The 20523-nt window shown below is 47.4% G+C and overlaps 1 protein-coding gene across 13 annotated transcripts in view; it reads left to right on the top strand.

The window, feature by feature from the left end:
* Positions 1-20523, top strand: part of Ehmt1 (euchromatic histone lysine methyltransferase 1) — a 157191-nt gene that overhangs the window by 85223 nt on the left and 51445 nt on the right. For 9 of the 13 annotated variants that reach the window (XM_077108758.1, XM_077108753.1, XM_077108751.1 and 6 more), the window contains 7 exons: positions 2745-2825; positions 2942-3078; positions 3643-3831; positions 10795-10872; positions 12569-12689; positions 16736-16867; positions 19348-19493. In XM_077108758.1, coding sequence (XP_076964873.1) covers positions 2745-2825; positions 2942-3078; positions 3643-3831; positions 10795-10872; positions 12569-12689; positions 16736-16867; positions 19348-19493 — 884 coding nt within the window. The remainder of the gene's footprint in view (positions 1-2744; positions 2826-2941; positions 3079-3642; positions 3832-10794; positions 10873-12568; positions 12690-16735; positions 16868-19347; positions 19494-20523) is intronic. The other 4 variants (XM_077108757.1, XM_076844989.2, XM_076844987.2 and 1 more) reach the window with 4 other exon arrangements.

Genomic DNA, 20523 nt, shown 5'->3' with positions numbered 1-20523 from the left:
AATGGGCAAGGGACTTGAGCAGACGTCTCTTCAAGGAGATGTGCAGACGGCCAATAGGCAGAAAGAGATGCTCAACGTGGCTACTCATGAGGGAAATGAAAACCAAGACTACCATGAGATGCCACCTCCACCCACCAGGACGGCTCCCATCCAGGCAAGACACCAGAAGAGCGTGTGTTGGAGAGCATGTGCACTGTTGCTGGGAGTGAAAAGCCACACAGCCGCTGTGGGAAAACTAAATGTAGAATCACCACATGATCCAGCAGTTCCACTCTGGATATACCCCGAGGAACTGAAGACAGGGTCTTCAGTGTCTTCAGTGTGTCACAGCATTATCACTAGAGCCAAACGGTGGAAGCAGCCAGAGAGCCCGCGCCCTTTGGTGGGGAAGGGAGCAGCAGAGTGTGGCCCGTCCACAGGGTGGAACACTGCTCAGCTTCACAAAGGAAGGGTGCTCTGCAGCGTGAACTGAGGCCATCAGGCACCAGAGCACGAGTACTGTGGTGACTCCACTCCCCTGACGTCCCTTACCTGAAATCACAGAAAGTAGAATGGAGGGTGCTGGTGGCTGGGAGGGGAGGGGGGAGTATGCATTGTATGGGACACACTGTAAAGAGTGGATGGTGGTGAAGGATGCTTAGAAGTGTGAGCAAGCTTAGTGCCACCAGGTTGCTCACTTAGAGCTGGTGAGGTAGCCAATGTTATGACACACCACAAAAGTAGAAGTGGGTGGGAGAATTTATATCATTCAGCTTAAATCTCCACCCTAAACAGAAATTAGGGATCATTTTCCATCCAGCGCTCCCACTGCACCCTGTAGTCCTTTACCTCTGAGCACTCCCAGAGAGGAGTGAGTGTCGGGTGCTGGACTCTCTGGAGGCAGGTAGAGCCCAGAACGGCCTGGACTCACCATGGGAGCCCATGGACAAGTAGGAAGGAGGAAGGTGGCTCTGCCTCGTAGGGCATGGGCTGTGAGTCCTTCCCCCAGGATGATGGGCAGTCCGGCTCTTCTGAGACTTAAAGGAAAAAGTCAATTTCAGGCTACAGAAGCAGCTGTAGAGGTTTTGGGGGAGCCTCTTCTCTGTGTGTTTGCTCTTTCCCGTCAAGCCTGTCTCCTTCCTGAAGCATGCTGGCTGTACCCCAGCAGCCCAGCCTCGTGGTGCAGCAGCTGGGCGGCCTCCCCATCCCTCCCCACTTCGTGGGTATTTCCTTGCTTACCTGTGTGTGGATGTACCTCCCAGAGCATCCTGAGAAGTGATCAGTTCTGTGAGTTCTTTCCCTGGGCTCTTGATCTGATGCTCCTCGTACTCTGGTCCTGTCTAAGGCAGTCTGGACTTCAGATCTCTTCCCAAGGGTCCCTTGAGCCCTACAGATCCTAAATGCTAACCTTCCCTGAGCGTCTTTCTTGGCCCTGACCTTTCTGGATCTTTGGGCCTGGACCCCCAAGTTGGACACTTTGAAGCCCCTGCTGTACCAAGGTTGCCCCCTTGTTGTAGTTCAGTTTCCTCTTTGGGAATGTTGACGTGCTCAGTAGATCCTTCATTTCCAGAGGTTCTTTGCAGACATTTCTGTGCTGCTCTGGGGCATTGAATTCTGTTCTTCACAACATGTGTTTCACCTGCCATTTGAGGAAGGCCCTCAGATGTCCTCATACGCTCCTTCCAGCCGACTTTGATTCCCAGGCATCTTTTTCTCCTCTTTCCTCACGCTGAAGTAATCTTGGGAGTCGGCAAACTCTTCCTAGGGACAGGTGGTTTGGACTTTTGAGTCAGTAAGGTCTCAGTCCTGACATTCACTGTTGTAGCTCGTCAGCTGTCACAGACTATGAAGAGCCAGCCTGACTGAAACAGTAACAACCTGGTCTGTTACGATGGGCTACTGTAGTCACGATGGGCTACTGTAGTCCATTAAGAAAAAACCCTAGTGAGGAAGTATATAGAGTTGGCTCTTGGTATTCATGAGGGATTGGTTCCAGGAACCTTGCCTCCCTGGTGGGAACCAGAGTCCATGTTGTTCAAGGCCCTGGAATAAGGTGACACAGTTTTTGTGTGTGACCTCTGCACATTCTTTCATACAGTGTGTCATCTCTAGGTGACTTTTAGTGCCTGATGCAGTGAGAATGCTGTCTGTATTTGTTTGGCTATCTCTTAGTGAATTGTGACAAGAGGAAAGTTGTACATCTTCAGTATAACAAAATTTTTACATGCACACACACAGACACATATATTGCAGAGAATCTTGTATGAAATACTTTGACCTGGAGCTGTGTTAGAAGGGTTTCTGGGGTCCCTGAGTCCTCACTTCATTTCCTTGCTGTTACCTCTTGCTTGAAAACCACTGCCCAGGCCCCAGAGTTGTCTATAGGTGGTGACGTTGCTCTAGGGCCCATCTTTCCCTCTTGTTCTGGGGTTGTTGGGGGTGGGTCCCAGTGAGGTCCAGAGCTTTAGGGATGATACCTGCTTCTCACTGTGGGAAAGGTCTTAGCATTCTAGGAAGACTGGCCTGGCCTGGCCCAGTGATGGGTTGTGAGATTGAGGCTCTTCTCAGTCCTGTGCTCTTCCTGCTGCACACACTGTTCCTCATTTGATGGAGGGGCAGGACCTAGGGGTAGACTGTAGGAGTGTCTCAGGATCCTGCTTCTAGTGGCTAGTGGTTTCCTTCCTGCAAGGTGGGATGGCAGTGTCTGCTCAGGGTTTCATTCTGAAGGAAATCTGATCTGGAAAGTGCTTTGCCTTTCTCTGCAGTTTATAACAAGCAGGGAAAAGTCATCCTGTGTCAGTCCATAAGAAGTGTGCCTGGTGCCATGGGATTTGCTGCTGACTGTGGTAATCAGATTTTATAAACTATCTCCTACCTCTAAAAACATTTGAATGGTATTTCTTTTCCTCTTTTGTCCCCTTTTGACTTTTTTTTTTTTTAGCTTGCTTGCCTTTTGTTTTAGCAGCTGCAGTATCTCGGAAGAAAAAACGAAGGATGGGAACCTACAGCCTGGTTCCTAAGAAAAAGACCAAAGTCTTAAAGCAGAGGACGGTGATTGAGATGTTTAAGAGTCTAACTCATTCCACTGTGGGCTCCAAGGTAAGAGGGACGTGTGTGCTGTGTACCGTAAGTGCTTGAATTTGCATCTCTGTTCAGGGCTTCCTTGGCCAAGGAGCATCCTGTGAGGTTGTCAGTAATTTGCATGACCTTCCTTTGATCCCTCTGCTGTAGGGCACGGCCTCTATGCCTAGGTGGGTTGTTGAAGACCCACCTTCCTCCCTCTTCTCACCCTGTCTCCCACCAGCCAGGCTTCAGGCACTGGGCATCACCGTTGTATCCCTGTCCCAGCAGGTCCTTCCCCTCCCATGACCTAAGTCACACAGTAGGTGGGCACCACTTTTGGGTCCTTGGTCCAGCAGGTTCTTCGCCTCCCATCACCTGAGGTGCACAATGGGTGGATGCCACTCCTGCGTCCCTGGCCCAGTTGGTTGGTTCTTCATTTCCTGTCACCTGAGATGCACCATGAGTGGGCACCACTGCCGTGTCCATCCTGGCCCAGCAGGCCCTCCATCTCCCATGATTACTGAGGCTCATGTGGGAGCTGGCAGGCCTGTTGGTGACTGCTGCGGTTGTCCTTGAGCACTGTACACCTGTGTGTTCCAGGGTGAAAAGGCCTTGGGCGACAGCAACCTTCATGTGAATGGAGAGAGCTTGGAGATGGACTCAGAAGAGGATGACTCTGATGAGCTTGAGGAGGATGAGGACCATGGAGCTGAGCAGGCTGCTGCATTTCCCCCAGAGGATAGCAGGACTTCTAAAGAGAGCATGTCTGAGACTGACCGGGCCCCAAAGGTAGGACCGTGTTTGGATGGTGTTGCAGATGAAAGGAATCCCAGAGCTGGCCATAGGTTCCAAGAGTCAGCACTTGGGGTGCTCTGGGCCTGCATGAAATGTCCTGCATACTTTTTATTCATAAAAACTTTTTTTTTTCCTATTTACTTTTTTTTTTGATACCAGAGATTGAACTCAGGGGCACTCAACCACTGAGCCACATCCCAGCCCTATTTTGTATTTTATTTAGAGATAGGGTCTCAACTGAGTTGCTTAGTTCATTGCTGTTGGTGAGGCTGGCTTTGAACTCTTGATCCTGGCTCCTATATACTTTTGGCTTTGAGTTTTATATTTTATTTCCCTGGAATTATTCATTTATTTTCATCTTAGGAATGTTTTTCTTCCTGTACAGCATCATTGACATAAAGCCTCGCGAGCTTCTTCTTAAGTTCCAGGTTGGCAAGAATAACAATATCAATAATCCAGCTGGAAGCTGGGTGTAGTGGTGCATGCCTGTAATTCCAGCACCTCAGGAGGCTGAAGCAGGAGAATCACAAGTTCTAGGCGAGCCTGGGCAACTTAGCAAGATCCTATCTCAAAATAAAAAATAAAGGCTGAGAACGTAGCTTAGTGGTAGAACACCCCTGGATTCAGTCCCCACTACTGGTATTGGGGGTGGGTAAGATAGAAAAAGAATATAATAATCTGAAGCATTAATCAGTGACCTTCTGTGTGCCCTCAATGTCTGCTTATAATAATTTTTAGGGGGCAGGGTGGACAGTGTCTCACTAAGTTTCCTGAGACTGACCCCAAACTTGTGATGCTCCTGTCTCTGCCTCCCAAGTTGCTGAAATTATGTCTGTGTACCACCATGCTCAGCAGCTGATTTTGACTGATATCTTTTCATGGCTGGCCTCATTCTATCCTAAACACTCTCCGTGCTGGGGCTATCATGCTCGTGCAGGTTGAAGCCTCTGCCCTCCTTGCAGAGTGTGTGTCCAAGGGTCCCTGAGCGGCCTGTGGAATGGTACATAGTTCTGCTCCTCAGGGATGTGAGGCATGCTTTCTTTATAGACCATTTATTCCAAGTCCTTTGAGGATGAGCACTGGACAGTCTTGTCTCAGCCATATTGCTCCCCTTGGTAGGCATGGCACCATTGATGAGTTCTCCTGCGGGTGATCTGAGGGTACTCCTGGGATCAGTCTGGAATGCTTCTGGGAACTATCTGCAGGTGTTCCTAGGAACCTTCTGTGGGTGCTCCAGGGAACTGTCTGGGTGCTCCAGGAAACCATCTGGGGTTGCTGCTGATGCCAGCTTGGCAAGTTCTTAGAGATAGAATTTGTGAGCAAGCTTTGAGGTTTAGGCATAAATTTTATGTTCTTTCAGTTCTGAGAGGGATAAGTTAGAAGTGACATGCTTACTAGGAGCAGCATTTGGGAGGCTGAGAATCAGACTGCCTAAACATTAGTGGTGTGTTATTCAAATATGTCAGACTTCTTTGCAGAATCTTTAGCAGAGGTTCTCCATCTTCATTTAAGATGAAGCCTCTGTCTGGTGAATTATCCTAGGCCAGCATTAGGCACAGCATTTGCAGGTGATACTGTTCAGTGACTTATTTTAGAGGTATCATTTTGTTGCTTAGCTATGTACTCCATCAGTACCAAGCACTTTCATCTGTCAGAATTTGGGGCATGTCTTTTCTTCTTCTTTATTAATTAATTTACTTAGGTTTCAGGAATTGAACCCAGGGGTGCTTAACCACTGAGCCACATCCCCAGCCCTTTTTATTTATTTATTTATTTATTTATTTTTTTAGAGACAGGGTCTCACTGAGTTGCTTAGGTCCTTGTTTCTGAGGCTGGCTTTGAATTTGTGATCCTCCTGCCTCAGCCTCTCAAGCTGCTGGGATTACAGACATGCATCACTGCACCTGGTGTCCTTTCTTATTTTTCCTTCAATTTTAGACTCATTTTTATAAATTATTTTTATTCCTTTTTTACAGGTTTTAGAGCAAATTTAAAATGTTACTTCCGGCTCTTAATTATTCAAAAGTAAATTTGGTGGAAAATGTTAATATTAGAGATGTAAAGGGATTTTAAAAATTATTTATTGTAAATACTTGTTACATTTTTTTCCCCTATAGTGAAGTATAAGGAAGGAAAAAATAGTATCATAATCCCATTGTGCGGTAGCTCTGGTGTGTTTTGTGATCCTGACCCTGGCCAGCACTTACTCCCCTCTGCAAAGGGGTTGTGTGTAATGCACACTCCCAATTCTGTGCAGAGAAGTGTTTTCACTCCTGCCTCACACTCCATGCTGTGGATTTGACTGTCTTTCTCCTGCGCCCCCTTTTGGTATCAGGGATTGAACCCAGCCTTCTCTATGGATTTGATCATTTTCCTGTTTTAGGCAACACTTTGTTGAATATCCTTTGGAGTAATATATACTTCTAGCTGCAGTAATCTGAGAGGCATGGTTTTTCTCATCTTCCCCAGCTAATCTGCGTCGTTGGAATGCTAGTGTTACACTGTTGAGAGTGAGCAGCTTCTCACACATTTGGTGGCTGTTGACTTGTTGTTTTAGAAAACACCTGCTAGGTATGCTTTGCTCACCTTTCTGCTGGGGTGCTCATCGCTTAGAGGTGCAGTCCTAGGAGCCTAAGCAAGTTTGGAGTGGTCTGTTTCCTTGGTGTCTTGTCAGATGTCTGAGCTCACAGGCACTAGTCCGTTTCTTTAGGACTTCCAGATTCTGTGTTCTAACTATGATAAACTGATCTTTTTCACTATTGGTTTTAAAAAAATTGTCATAAGCTATCGTCTAATACTTCTTTGATTTCATTCATTCTGTACAAATATTTGATTCAGAATTTTATTGTGATAAAATGTGGGGTAGATACACTCAATGCAGGTGAAGTTTATGGTGTATAAATTATATCTTTTTTTAAATAAATTATATCTCAATAGAGCTTTTAGAATAAGACACGAGGTTAGGGACCCAGGGCTTCCCTCAGAATAGCTGGGCCAGAGTTTTCACTCCATTTATTGCTTGACATTTCCTTCTCCTGCTGATTTAAAATGCCAGCTGAATTCTATACCAGATGGCATGTGAGTTTGAGTATTTCTGGATTTCATCTTTGGTTGAGGTATTTGTCTTCCAGAGGATCTAGATACTGAGTAACCCTGAGTAATTTAGGTATTGAAATGAAATTAAAAATTAAATAACTTTGAAGCTTGAACAAAAAGAACCAAGAAGAAAATATGGTCATTGGAAAGCAAGATGGCAGGAGTAAATCTCCACAGACATAATCGGTAGAAGTTTTATTGTGTAAACCCTTCCAGAGGACAAAGGCAGAATGAAGCTCTTTAGCTTGTTCTGAAGCTGAGCTGTAGGCTACCTTTGCACAGGACTCAAAGTACAGGCGTGCTGAATGAACCCTGAGTCAGATGCAGTTGTGTGCTGAAATGGCAATGACCACGGAAGGCCAGGCTTCTCTCCCAGGGATATCTGTTAGCAGGAGTGACTGAGTTTGCAGGTCAGATATGTATGCGTTTGAAAAGTATTTTAAGCCAGGTGCCAGCAAATCTGTAGGCTGAGGCAGGAAGATTTCTTGAGCCTGGGCAACATGGCAAGGCTTTGTCTCAGAATGGATAATAGCTGATAGGTTAGTAGCATTTTATTGAGTTCAGCTTTCTATTCTTTGAATTTGGGAGATTACTCTGCACCTGCGCATAGGACAGCTGTACTGCTGTCATTACTGAAGTGTGACATACCTGTGCGACCTCACCTAGGTCAAAACCTTGGCTCTCACCACCACTTCCATAGCCTCCCTGACCCTCCATAAGGGATCCCTGTCTGTGTGCTCCCACTGAAGGATTGGATTTTTTGGTTTTGTTCTTTATAAATAAAATCATATAGTATGCGTGCTTACATTTTTAAAATATGACTTATTTTATTCAATATTATTGTGTTTTGGGTTTTTATGTTGTTTGTTAATTTTTGTCATCATACAACAGTGGTCTTCCAGTTGGACTGTGGGGTCTCTGAGGCTCTGTAAGGAGATCTACAGGATCAAAACTGTTACCTCAAAATTGCTGAGATGTCTGTTCCTCCGTCTCCTTCAGGGGAGTGGCCATGTTGCTGTCTTTGCTTGGGCAGCTAATTACCTGTGTCCTTGTAGTTTGAACATTGTCAGCCTAAATTTCTACTGCAGTAAAGGTTAGTAGATGTAACCCATGTTAATAAAAGCTCTCCATAGTTCTCAGTCATTTTTTCAGAGTATGGGGTCCCAAGGCCATAGTGTTTGGGTTGTTTCCAGGGAGGGCTATTCCATATGGCAGTGCCAGCAGCACCCTGTGCATGGGTGACCCCTGGTGTACACTGGGAGTGGAGTCTGTGCTTCATTACACCCATGGACTCTGCGTGCAGGTTTTCCTCTAGGGTGGCTGCACCAGTTGGCAGTGCTGCCAGCTGTCTCTTGAGTGGTGAGTGTAAAGCGCTAATGCAGTATAGTTTTAATTTCACTTTTCTGATTCCCAAGAAGGTTGAGTCCTTTTTTGTATGTCAACTTGCAGTTTGGATGCCTTTTTGAAATGCCTGTTCAAGTCTCAGCCATTCATCTACTGGGTCATTTGTCCTTTGAAAAAGTCATTTTGTAGGTGTTCTTTGACCTGGCAGTGAGCCTTCGTATGTATAGTGGCTTGCATTTTCCCTGAAAAGTTGGTGACCTTGTCTCTTCCCTTGGATTGGACACTAATCACAAGGACTGACAGTGGGGTGCAGCCACCATTCTGGGTGCTGATTGGGGAGAGCTGAACCTTTGCAGCTCTTAGGCCGAACTCATAACTGGGTCATATCCCCACAGTCGTGTGTTCCTGGGTAGAGGGCTGGCAGGAGTTGACTGGCGGCTGGGCAAGGGCTAGTCCTGACCAATGAATTAAAATAAAATTCATTGTTTAAAAAAAAAAAACTGACTTAACATGTCAGAACACTACAAAAATGGTTATATTTATTGGTGAAAAGTCAAAGCATTTCTGTTATCAGTTGTAAAATGAAGGTGGGATAGCTGCTTTCATCTCTTGATGTGGGCACAACAGCACCGGCTGTTCTGGCTGATGCTGTAGGGAAGAGCCAGAAAGAAACATCAGTATTTAAAAGAACAAGAGAAAAGAGTTTCTGGGAATGTGGTCATCTTTCTGTAAGTCCTGGAAGATCAGCTGAAAACTACCATAGCTGCTGAGCTGAACTTCATGTGAGCAGGATGTAAACACCTGTTTCCTTGTGTGGCTGTCACAAGCGCTTAGAGAATGAGACGTCAGCATTATCAGCAAAATTGGCAAATGCCTAGAGGCACTTTTAAACTTTTCTAAGTAAAACAGTACACACGTCCAAATAGTAGTGAGCAGTGACCAGCTGTGGGTCAGTCTTGTCTGTCAGTGCTTGGCAGATATGTCAGTGTGGATCTTTAAGGACCAAGACTGGGGGAGGCAAACCACAATATCAACACCTAAAATATGAGCTGTGATTGCTTCTCTCAGCTTCGTGGTGCCATGTCCTCAGCTGCTTTCCTCTGCTACACACTTCTGCCATGATATTCTGCCTCATGTCAGGCCCCGAGGAATGCAGTCAGCCATCTATAGACTGAGACGTCTAAAACTGTGAGCCCCCAAATAACTTTTTAATCCTCTAATTGAGTCTTTTGGTCACAGCAGCGAAGAAACTGACTAAAACAAATTGGTACTGAGAAGGTGGGTTGTTTCTGTGACTAACCTGATCATGTGGTTTAGAAGCTTTTTGGACTTTACAGAATTTGGGAGGAATTTTGAAAGGTTTAGGAATGCAAGATGGAAAAATCTTGGTATGAAAAATGTTGATAACATACTTTATAAAAAGTAAATTTTACAATAAGAAAACCAGGTCCAAGTCTGAAAATGGGCTGAAGATGGAGCATGCAAGATGCAGTAGAAGAAATAGAAAAGTACTAAGAAGTTACAGAAGACTCAGGTCCTGTTGTGTATGGGGAAGTGAAATCTAAGCATCGGTGAGAGTCTGTTGAAAGATTGGTGGTTCCTCTGTGCACACTGTTGGTGGATGGTCATAGTCAGGGAGGTGACCCAGAGGTTCTACATTTCTCCCATCTGTGTGTTTGTCCTGGAAGACATTTCTGATTTAGAGGGTAGGGTACAGTGAAATCACCAGGCCACAGAGCATGCAGTCAGTATGCAGGAGGCCATAGCCACCTTGGGAAGTGGGTGGGCAAGAGCTGGATGGATGCCCACATGTTTTAGTGCCTTTGCAACAGACATGTATTGATGCATGGCCAGTGTCACTCAGCTCAGCAGGAAAACAAGGTATCTCTGTTCTGATGTGAAGCTGCAGGCCATGTGTGGCAGCACACTTGTTGGAAGGAGTGAGGCAGCACGGTAGTTGTGGCTCCGGGGATTGGACTAGGATTGTCAGTGTAGACCTGGTTGTGTATTATATTGTGGCCTCTTGAGAATGCTTTCACTTTTTAAGTTTTGCACCACCCCCCTAATATTTTGTTTTAGTTGTAGATGGACACAGTACCTTTATTTTATTTTCATGTGGTGCTGAGGATCGAATCCAGAGCTCCTTATGTGCTAGGAGAGCACTCTACCTCTGAGCCACAACCCCAGCTCTTATCTTCCTTTTTATGGATACCTGCCGTGTTTTGAGTTCCGTGTGCACAGAGAGTGTCGCCTTCCCATCATGATATGGAGACACTGACAAGGAGCAGGAGTGGAAACTCAGGCTGGATACCCCTTGGCCAAAGCCAGAGAGGCAGCCCACTTGGACAATGGACAGACGATGGGATCTTTCCTGCGTGTGCCTCCAGCATGCACTGCTGATGTATTTTTAAAAGTCTGTTTCCAATTCATTTGTCTGCCATTAAAGAAACTAATTGGTTTTTGTTTTTGGTTTTTTTCAACCCCCCCACGCCCCCGCCTGGCTCTTTGGCTGCTCAGATGGATGGCGAGTCAGAGGAGGAGCAGGAGTCGGCTGATACTGGGGAGGACGAGGACGGCGGAGACGAGTCTGACCTGGTAATCCAGCACATGGCCTGTGTGCAGTGGAGGAGGTGCAAGAGACGCTGTAGTTGCCCTGTTTGCTGAGAGTCAGCCTGTTCTGGTACTGGGGCTTGGCACAGGCAGGCAGAGGTCCTGCTCTGGGGAGAATAGGTGAAGAGACCCACACAGTCATAATGCGGTGCCAGGCAGAGCCCAGGGGCCGTGCAGCCTTTTTTGGTATAGCAATAGGCCAGGCCTGGTATAGGCTTGTCCTGCCTGTGCAGAGTCAGTGCTGATCTCCAGGCTGAGGGAAGGGTGTGCGAGTCCACGTGCTGGTTGTACCATGCAAGTGGTATGGCACATGGTGTGGGATCCTGCTACAGTGGCTGCTGTGAGGGTGAAGGGAGCATTTGATTTGAGGTGTTTTGACAGAGCATGGACAGGACTCTGGTGGGTTAGTTGTAACACAGTGAGGGACAGGAGGGAACAGGGCTCTATTCTGCCCACAGTGAGGTCTCTTATGCCCAGCAGGTAGCCAAGTGACGGAAGCAGACCCTGAGGGTTCAGGGAGTGGAGAAGCTTAGAAATGGGGAAATGTGCTGAGGCCCTAGAATGGAGCCTCGGGAAACCCTGTGTGTGAGCACTGTGCACAGGAGGCAACAGCCCATGAGATCCTGAAGGGGAGGGCTCTGCTGTGGGAGAAAGCCTGGGGGTTTGGGGCACATGACCTATGAACAGCTCTGAAGAGGGAAGGAGTGGCCCACGGCATCAGCCTGCTGCCCAGTGAAGGAAATAAAACACACATAGACTGTTAGGTGTGGCATGGACATGTGTTTTTTGGGTGATGGGTGGAAGGAGCAGGATCAGGGTAGTGGCAAACTTTCGAGTGTAGTATTTATAGTTCTTTTGGAAACTTTGCTATGCTGGATTGCAGGGTGGAGCAAGGGCTGTTAAAAGGGAGGGACACTGGACAAGCACGGGTGTGTGCAGTCAAGATGATCCCCAGCACAGTCCCCAGACCCTGGGGCTCCTGCACATGGCTGTGGCAGGACATGTGTCAGTCTGTCTGAATGGCTGGCATGCTGTGCAGTGTGTTTTTTCCCATGTGTTGAGCACAGCGTTCTCAAGTGTCTGCCTGTGTCCACAGGAAGGAGGGTGATGAGACCCTATGCTGCCATTGTGTCTTATCCCTCCCCTGTGTCAGTCAGGGCTAGGAGTCTGTGCTATGTGCCAGTTGTAATTCCAGGAGGTTGAATGCCCTTCCTGCATCCAGATCTTAGGAAAAGATGCTCAGGCATCTCCCTGTGTCTTTAACTGGCTTGTGACTTGGAGTCCAGGCACTCTGAGCATTGTTTCTTTTCTCATGAGCAGGACGAATGGACACGTGGTGGAAAGTGTATTCTCCTACTGAGCTTATTTACTTAGTTCCTGGGTAGGATTTTCCAATCTATTCCTTTCCTTTGTGTGAAATTCAATAAGAGTTATGAGTTCCATTTTAGGTTTCTTGGCTTTTTTGCCTCTAAAAGGACTGAGCTTGGAGAGATGTTTAGGGAACAGCGTGGGTATCTTTAGAATGTGACCCAGAAGAATGTCTAGAAGTGAAGTGAATCTGCTAAAAGAAGAATCAAGACATAGCAAGTATTTTATTTTACAGGCAGACAACTCCTAGTCCTTTTTGCTCTTGAGAGCTCCCCTGCTTTGCTTCTGACGTTCCTGCCCTTTGGTCCTCCAGAGTTCTGAATCGAGCATCAAGAAGAAATTTCTCAAGAGGAGAGGAAAGACTGAGAGCCCCTGGATCAAGCCGGCTCGGAAAAGGAGGAGGAGAAATAGAAAGAAGCCCTGTGGTGCGCTTGGTAAGCGCAGTGGCCCCGTGGCCCCTGCACCTGCGTGGGCATCTCCGGGCCAAGTGGCAGGCCTTGGGCTGGGGCTCTGCATAGGATTTTATTTGAAAGGAGGATCCACTGTTGACAAATGTTTCAAATGACCTCATCAGAGAAACTTAGTGCCCTTCACTTGGTCTTCTCTGGACAAACTTGCTGATCTTGGCTTCATTGCTGAATGCTAAGCTGAGGTGATCTTTCATTCGGCACCTACACAGGGTGACTAGCAACCTGTGGCCTATAGATGTTTCCCACGCTGCTTGAAGGAGGGAGATCTGTGATTATGTAGCCACCTGTGTGGCTGTGCCTGGTCTGCATGGCAGCTTCAGGCTTTGTGGCAGCACCCCTGTTCTGGCAGTGATTGTTGAGTGAATGAGGCCACAGGGTCATTGCCAAGGTCAATGTTCTTTTTTTTAAAAAAAAATAACTTCATTTATGTGGACTGGCATACCATAAAACATACATAGCTAAACCATTGTTTAATGAGTTAATGTGTGTACAACCGTGGAGCCCTCACATTACCTGGGTTCTCTCCACCCCAGGTTCCCTGTGTGCCCTGCTGCCATCAAGATCTTGTCCCTTCCCCAGGCTCTTTTCCTGTTCCCATGTACCCTGATCTGCCCTGTGCTGCTGATGCATTAGCACTTGGTAGAATTCTGTGTGAATGGAATTGCTCCGTGTGGGCTTTTCCCTTATGACTCCTTTCAGCACAATTGTTGCAGAGGGCTACCGCTGCACATGTCAGTGGTCTGTCCCTGTCATTGCTGAGAAGCGTCCCACTACGTGCAAGCTGTGGCTAACCACTGTTTTGTGGGTACACTCGGCTCTCCGAGTTTGGGCTCTCAGGGAAGCTGCAGTGGATGGTGTCTCAGAGGGGTCTCGAGCAGAGGTGTGACTGGGTTGTGCTGTTTGCTCAGCTATTTTTTAAAGCACAGGTCCTGCTTCACATCCCCACAAAAGTACTGGAGGGTTCCACTCCTCTCTGTGCTTACCAGCACTTGTTAGGGTTGGTCTGTTTAATTTCAGTGGTTCTAGGAGGTGTTCAGGGTGTCTCTTTACAGTTGTTTGCTTTTACTGATGAATAATGAGGTCGCACCTTTTAGCCTTTGTACATTTCCTTTTGCGAAGTGTGTGTGTGTATCTTTTGTTGTCTTTCAAAATCAGGGTGGTTTTCTTCTGAGTTGTAAAAGGTCTTTAAGTATTTTAGATAGATGTCTAATCAGATGGATGTTTTGTATACATTTGTACCTAGTCTGTTTAGGGTCAGAGCAACAGTTAAAATTTTTTGTTGAAGTCTAATTTATTAATTCTTATTCATGCTTTTCGTGCATTGAGAAATCTTTGACTTATAAAAGGGTTGGGGATGTAGCTCAATGGTAAAGCTACATCCTTGGGTTCAATCCCCAGTACCAAGGAGAGAAAAAAAGAAGGGGACAAAAAGATCTTTGACTAACTCAGTTCATCAGGATCTTGTCCTGTATTTTCTCATGAAGTTGTGCAGTTGAAGTACTCACAGATAGTTCTGGTGCATTTTAAGGCAATGTTTGAACATGGTGACATGAAGAGCCCAGCTGCCTCTTATGGATGGGCAGCTGATGTGCACCTTCAGTCCAGATGACTTTTCTTTTTTTTCTTTTTTTTTTTTTTTAATTAATTTTTATTGTAGGTTGTTCAAAACATTACATAGTTCTTGATATATCATATTTCACACTTTGATTCAAGTGGGATATGAGCTCCCATTTTTACCCCATATACAGATTGCAGAATCACATCAGTTGCACAACCTTTGATTTACATATTGCCATTCTGGTGACTGTTGTATTCTGCTAGATGACTTTTCTTTTGTCGAGTGCAAGTGTCTTTCCACGGAGGCAGAACTTCCTGAGTAACAGTGAATTCACGTGCTACCCCACTTTCATCCGTGGCCGTTCTCTGAGTGCTCATGAGCCCGGCAGTTGCGGGTTCTTTTATTCTAACCATAACCACTCATCTCTGTAATACTCAAGTCACACTTACACATGGCGGGATTTTTAGGTTGCAGAAAGGCTGAGCAAGGATAAGGTGGCCACAGGTTTCTGGAGGTGGCACTGAATGAGGGCAGAGGGCAGGTGCAGAGTAGGCTGAAGAGCTTGTTCAGGGTACAGAGCTGTCGGAGCACAGGACTGACTCTAGGCCAGGGTCCTGAAGACAGATGCTTTCAAAGCCAAGGAGATGGAGCTGAGCTGGGGGACAGGGACAGGGAGCTGGAGATTTTCCAGTTAATGTCATGGTGCATTCCGACTGACTGGCTGATGATGGGTTGGTGCATGCCATCGTGCCCAGTCTCAGGGTGCACCTCCTTCCGTGGGTCTTGGGCGAGGGGGTTGCTGTGTTTGGTCTGGTGTGTTTGATGAGCGCAGGGGCCTGGTTTTTCTTTAGGGTGGTGCTGGGCAGAAGGTGGCTGTTGACTTGAACAAGGTGGAGTCATTCCACCTCCACACTTAACTCTAAATGGAGCTGCTCTGGGCAAATTAGTGCTGTATAAAGTGGAGTCCTGGGAGGCCAGGCGCAGCTGTGCTGTGGAGCGCGAGTCCCTCGGAGCAGGGTGCAGCCTGCCCTATTGGGTTTCCTGGGAATATTGGTGGATATTGAATGAGGGGGCTACTCTGGGCTTTCTACTCTGTCCCGCTTACTTGTGTGTTCTCTCTGTGCCACTCCTCAGGGTTGCAGCACTTAGCTCTTTCCCTCATTCAGCTGTGCTTGTAGCTTCCCCTGACATGCAAGAGGCTCACTGCCCCTATGTCCCGGAGGCAGCCCTGAGGTGGGGAGGGACATGGGGGTTTTATGGTGCTATACTTGAGTGCCTCTCTCTGAGCTCATCTGCTCCTTCATTTGTGTTTCCTTCTGTTTTCACTTGGGATCATCAGAACACTGATTTGTTTTTTTGCTATTGGCTGACCTACTATTTGTAGCTCCAAGAAGAAAGGTTGTTCTTGGGGGGTAGAAGTTTTGGGTTTTGTCATCTTGGCTGTGAAAGGTAAAATGTATGCCTAATGTTTACTCACACAGGAGTTGTTATATCTTTAAGTGTTTAAATTATATGAAGACTATTTATGTTCTTCAAATTGGTGATTTTTCAAAGTAGTTTACTTTTCTATCTAAGGTCTAGGATACAGAATACAATGTGAATGAAAAGTCTCTCTTTATTAGTGGTTCATTTATTTCCACTTGATGAGGTTAGAAGCTTGTGTGAAGCATGGTCCTTCACCTCTTGCTGGTGTTAGATATCCATTGTAAACGCACTCTCTTCTTAGGCTTCCCAGTGAAATGTCTGTACAGTGCCAAGTATTCAGCTTTGCGTGTCCCTCTAAGGCCTCCTGGGAAGCCGGGACAGGCCGACATACTCCTGCTGCCATCCTGTGTCCTCAAGGGCAAGGGGCATGTTGCAAAACCAGTGGCACCAGCCCATCTCTGCAGTGGTCTTCCTTGGCATGCCTCGATTTTCTTGCCTTTAGTGAGAGCTTTGCTTCACAGACCTTGTGCCTGGTGGGGCTGACACTAACCTTCCTGTGGAACTTCTGTGTGTCAGTCAGGACAGTGAGCAAGCCAGAGCCTCTAGCTAGTGCCGATCCCTGTCACTCTGCACACATGGTCATCAGTTGGTCTTTCACTTGTGCCAGTTGGATTTTTCTGTCTTATTTTAAAGTAATTTATGGAATGTACACCACACTTGTATTCATTTTCCTGATTATTTAACAGTTTTTATCCACCTGGTGTAGTCACAGAGGTAACTATGTTAGTATGCGAGTGCCTTGATGCAGTTTCCTTCCACATTCAGGTGGATCTGGCTGGGGATGAGAAAAACGCCAGACAGAGGAGAAAAGCAGTAGTGTAACTGGAGTGGCCCAGGCAATTGGCATTGTGGTTAGGGTTGGATGGGTCTCTCAGGGTCAGCCCTGTCTTAGGGACTGGCCTCTTGCCCAGGTGCTGTCAGTGGGTGGCTGTTGCACATTCTCATGGTGTGTGCCTTCTATGTGTAGGTTCCGAGGTGTGTAAGCCATCTCCAGGAAGCTCCGAGCAGACAGCTCCGGGAGACAGCTCGGGATATATGGAAGTTTCTCTGGACTCACTGGATCTCCGTGTCAAAGGGATTCTGTCCTCCCAATCGGAAGGTGAATGTTGATGTAGTGATAACTGCACCATCTTGCTCTTCGTTTACTGGTCTCATTCTCTGGATTAGCCTGATGCCCCCTACTGGATTTTAATAGAAAATGTGATTAAATGTATCCCTTAAAGGTGGACTGGCAGATGTTCAGAATTTGTTTGTCAGGTCACTCTCAGCACTCAAGAGTCATAGAGCTTGGGAACCCTCTTAGAATAAAGTAGTTGACGCCTCATTCAAAATCAGGTTGCAAGGAGTCTAGCAGTGTTCTCTACCCTGAGCCAGACACATTTCTTTGCAGAATCCCTAAAGAAAAGATGCCCTTCCACCCTGGCCGTGTCTCAGGACACATGGGTGACCTGACTTTGAATAATGTGCTATAAAGATCTTTGAAACCAGTGGCTGGAGCCTGCCCTCTAGCTGGCACTAAGCTAATGTCCTTAGGAGTGTCCTACAACAAAATAAAACACCTGTTTCCTATACCTTTGGTCCAGAGAGCAACACCTTGAAGAGACAAGCAGTGTTGCTCATAGTTCTCATGCTCTAGTGTGGAGTAGGGACACCTGAGTGGTGGCAGAGCCAGGTCTCAGGCAGGTCAGGAGGCCTCAGGAGCTGGCCAGTGGGAGCAGGAGGCCATTCAGGAGAGAATCTTTGTTTTGAGGTCAGAAATCTCTGTAGTCATTGGCTTCTTTTCTCATCCTCTTTGCTCTCAAGTGTGTTGAGGTGAGTTGGGTGACTGATGACCTCAGCAGATAACCAGATCAAAGCTCAGTGGGAGGGCTGGGAGCCACATCTGCTTTCTCTTGAAGGCCTGCAGTCCTTACTGCTGGGGATTGGAGTGTACTCCCAAGCCCAAGAACATGTCAGGCATGACCTGTGCTTCTTCATCTCACCTCAGCCGCCTCAGCCATGCGGGCACAGCATGGTCAGAGGACAGTTATCCAGACGCTTCTTCGTGCATTTTGCCTGTTTCCTCATTTTTAAAGCCATGTTGCTGGTCAGGATCATCTCAAAGGCGCTTAAGGTTTTAAACATACAGTGAATCCAACTTGAGCCTTGTCTCACATTTCCTGATCTTTTGGGCGTGGGTGATCCAGAGGCTGAGCTGGGAACCAGGCAGCAGGAGGTGATGTGTCCTGATCTCCTTTCTTCTCAGAGACCTGTGGTGTAGGCTGTTTCTCATTCATGGACCCCGTGCAGGGGCCTGAACTCCCTCCTGGCTGCCACCAAATCAGATTGATTACTAGTAAGCACCAGAGACAGTGAGCAGCTTCATGGGGGAAGGCACATCCTCTACTCAACATGGTACTGCTGGAGGGAAACTGAGGCAAGAACACTCTTCTGAAGAGCTCGTTTGAATAGTGGAATCTGGCAGCTCTGAAGAGGGAGGGGCTCAGGGCTCTGCAGAGGGAGTGCCAGGTTGAGTTATTCACTCTGCCTTCTGGTAAGCCACTTGTGCAGCCCTTGGTTTTGGTTTATGACCAGTGGAGCTGGAGCTTCATTTTTCTGCAGTACAGAAGTTCAGAAGACACAGCCCAGTTTCATTATGTCTGCACGCAGTCAAGGCCCAGGTGGCTCTGTCCCCTCAGGGATTCCTTAGGCCAGGTCTTCATTTTCATTCACTTTGACAGTTATTTTTAGTCATGAGTACAAGAGTTAATTATTTTTAATAAAGGGAGTAGTGTTTAAAACATTGGCCCACCTTCTAATATCAGCTTTAACCGTCTCACAAGACAGGACAGGCTGGGTGGCTGGATCCCATTGGAAGCAACCAACCCTGCAACGGCTAGCCAGACTTGAGGGTCTTCCTGGCAGCTTCCACCCTCTGCCCTTCCTCTTTTAGAGGGGCCAGTTTCTGCTTTCTAGGCTACCTTGCCCCTGGCCAGGGGAGGCAGGAACCACTCCACATCAGCCTCTTCTCTATTAGTGATAAGTGCTGTTGCCATTAGCAGCCTTCTTTGCTCTGATTGTCATTTAGTTTATTTCCTCGTTTTCCTCAATTCTTTCTTTCTTCAGCTAATAAATGGGCTCTTTGGACTATGGTGATAGGTGAATAATATTCTATGTGATAACTAAATCATTATTGAAGGCTTCCAAATTTAATTTTTTGTGGTGGTATTTTAAAAACCAAGTGAGGAACACAAGGTCTCAACATGTAGTGGATATTTCTTTGTGTGAAAACCAAAAGATTTGGGAGTGGCTGATGATGATGCAGCCTCTCCTGTTGACCATGGGCATGGGCCCAAGAACATGGATTGACACATTTTTCTTGGGACCTGGCAGGTGGCAGGCAGTGGGAGAGGCACAGGTGGCTCCTGGTGCTATTCAGGGGTGGGTGTCAAGGGGCCTCCTGCACTTCCTGCTGAGAGCACTGCTGTGAGCCATGCTGCTTCTGCTCCCATGCGTGAGGTCCTGTGAAGATGAGCTGCTCTCTGGACAGCCCCTGGAAAGTCAGGGTTGCCCTGGCTGACATGTGTCTATGTGACTTAGGGCTGGCTAGCGGTCCGGATGTGCTCGAGACTGACGGCCTCCAGGAAGTGCCTCTCTGCAGCTGCCGGATGGAGACCCCCAAGAGCCGTGAGATCACCACCCTGGCCAACAACCAGTGCATGGCTACCGAAAGTGTGGACCACCAAGTAAGCAAGTTTATTTTCACTACAAAGCAATGTTGGTCTGTCATGCCCCAGAAAGCACAGAGCTCCCATTAAATTCCAGATTGTGGCTCCCAGTTGGTGGCATTGGGAAGCGCGGTTTGAAACCTCTAGTAGATCCTGGGGGTTAGTACAGGACCATGCAGGCCCAGAGTTTGTTAAAAAGGGGGTTGGTAGGCGCACTGAATAAAAGTGGCTTCTTTTGGGCCTTTGTGGGGGGTCTTTCCTGCTGTGCTGTGATTTCATAAGTGAGCAGGTGGAGGCAGGAGAGTCACACCAGCAGGATATCCTGCTGCCCAGGATGGTGGTTCCTGGCAAGACAGGTTAAGACAAACAGTTTTGTGAAATTGAGTTACTTCCCCCCTGCCATCTATGACTCAGACACTGAGAAGGTTTCACTGCCGCTTTCTCCCTTGCTCCGACCAGAAGAGAAGAGGAAGAATAGGCAGTGTGAAGAGGGAATGCCTTTTCTGAGAATTTCTCCACAGCTGTTTGGCAAGATTTCTTTCAGCCCGTGGAGCCACTTAGCAGTGGGTAGCTGTGGGGAAGGGCTGAGCAGAGAGTTTGTTGGCATGAGGCCAGGAGAGGTCCCCCGTCCCAGGCCTATGCCTTCTAGGGGATGGATGAGGTCAGACATGGTGCCTTGGTCCTGTCTTCTAGCCCTCCTCTTTGGAGATTCTCTCATTGGCTGAAGTTTGAGTCTTAGCTGTAAGTTTTAGAAACAAATGAAGTGTTGATAGCAAAGCAGCTCATAGCATGTCTCTATGCAGGGTGCTGCCTGAGCCATTCCATGTGTAGGGCCTGCGATCTCCTTGTGCTCACAGATCAGGGCACAGAGGCCAGGCAGCCCCCTGTCCAGGTCCCTGGCCCCAGGGAAAGAGCAGCAGGAATGGGCCTGTTCAGAGGCCAGCCAGTGTTGCCCCATGTTGTGAGGGGCCAGCATTGGCTGAGCTGTTGGAAACTCACTTGGTGGCCCTTTTCTGACTCCTCTGCACATAGCCAAAGTTCCTGGTCC

This window comes from Callospermophilus lateralis, chromosome 2, assembly GCF_048772815.1.
Source record: "Callospermophilus lateralis isolate mCalLat2 chromosome 2, mCalLat2.hap1, whole genome shotgun sequence".
In the NCBI taxonomy this organism is placed as follows: Eukaryota; Metazoa; Chordata; class Mammalia; order Rodentia; family Sciuridae; genus Callospermophilus; species Callospermophilus lateralis.
Note: the sequence above shows the minus strand (reverse complement) of the source record. Positions and strands in the feature narration are given on the sequence as shown.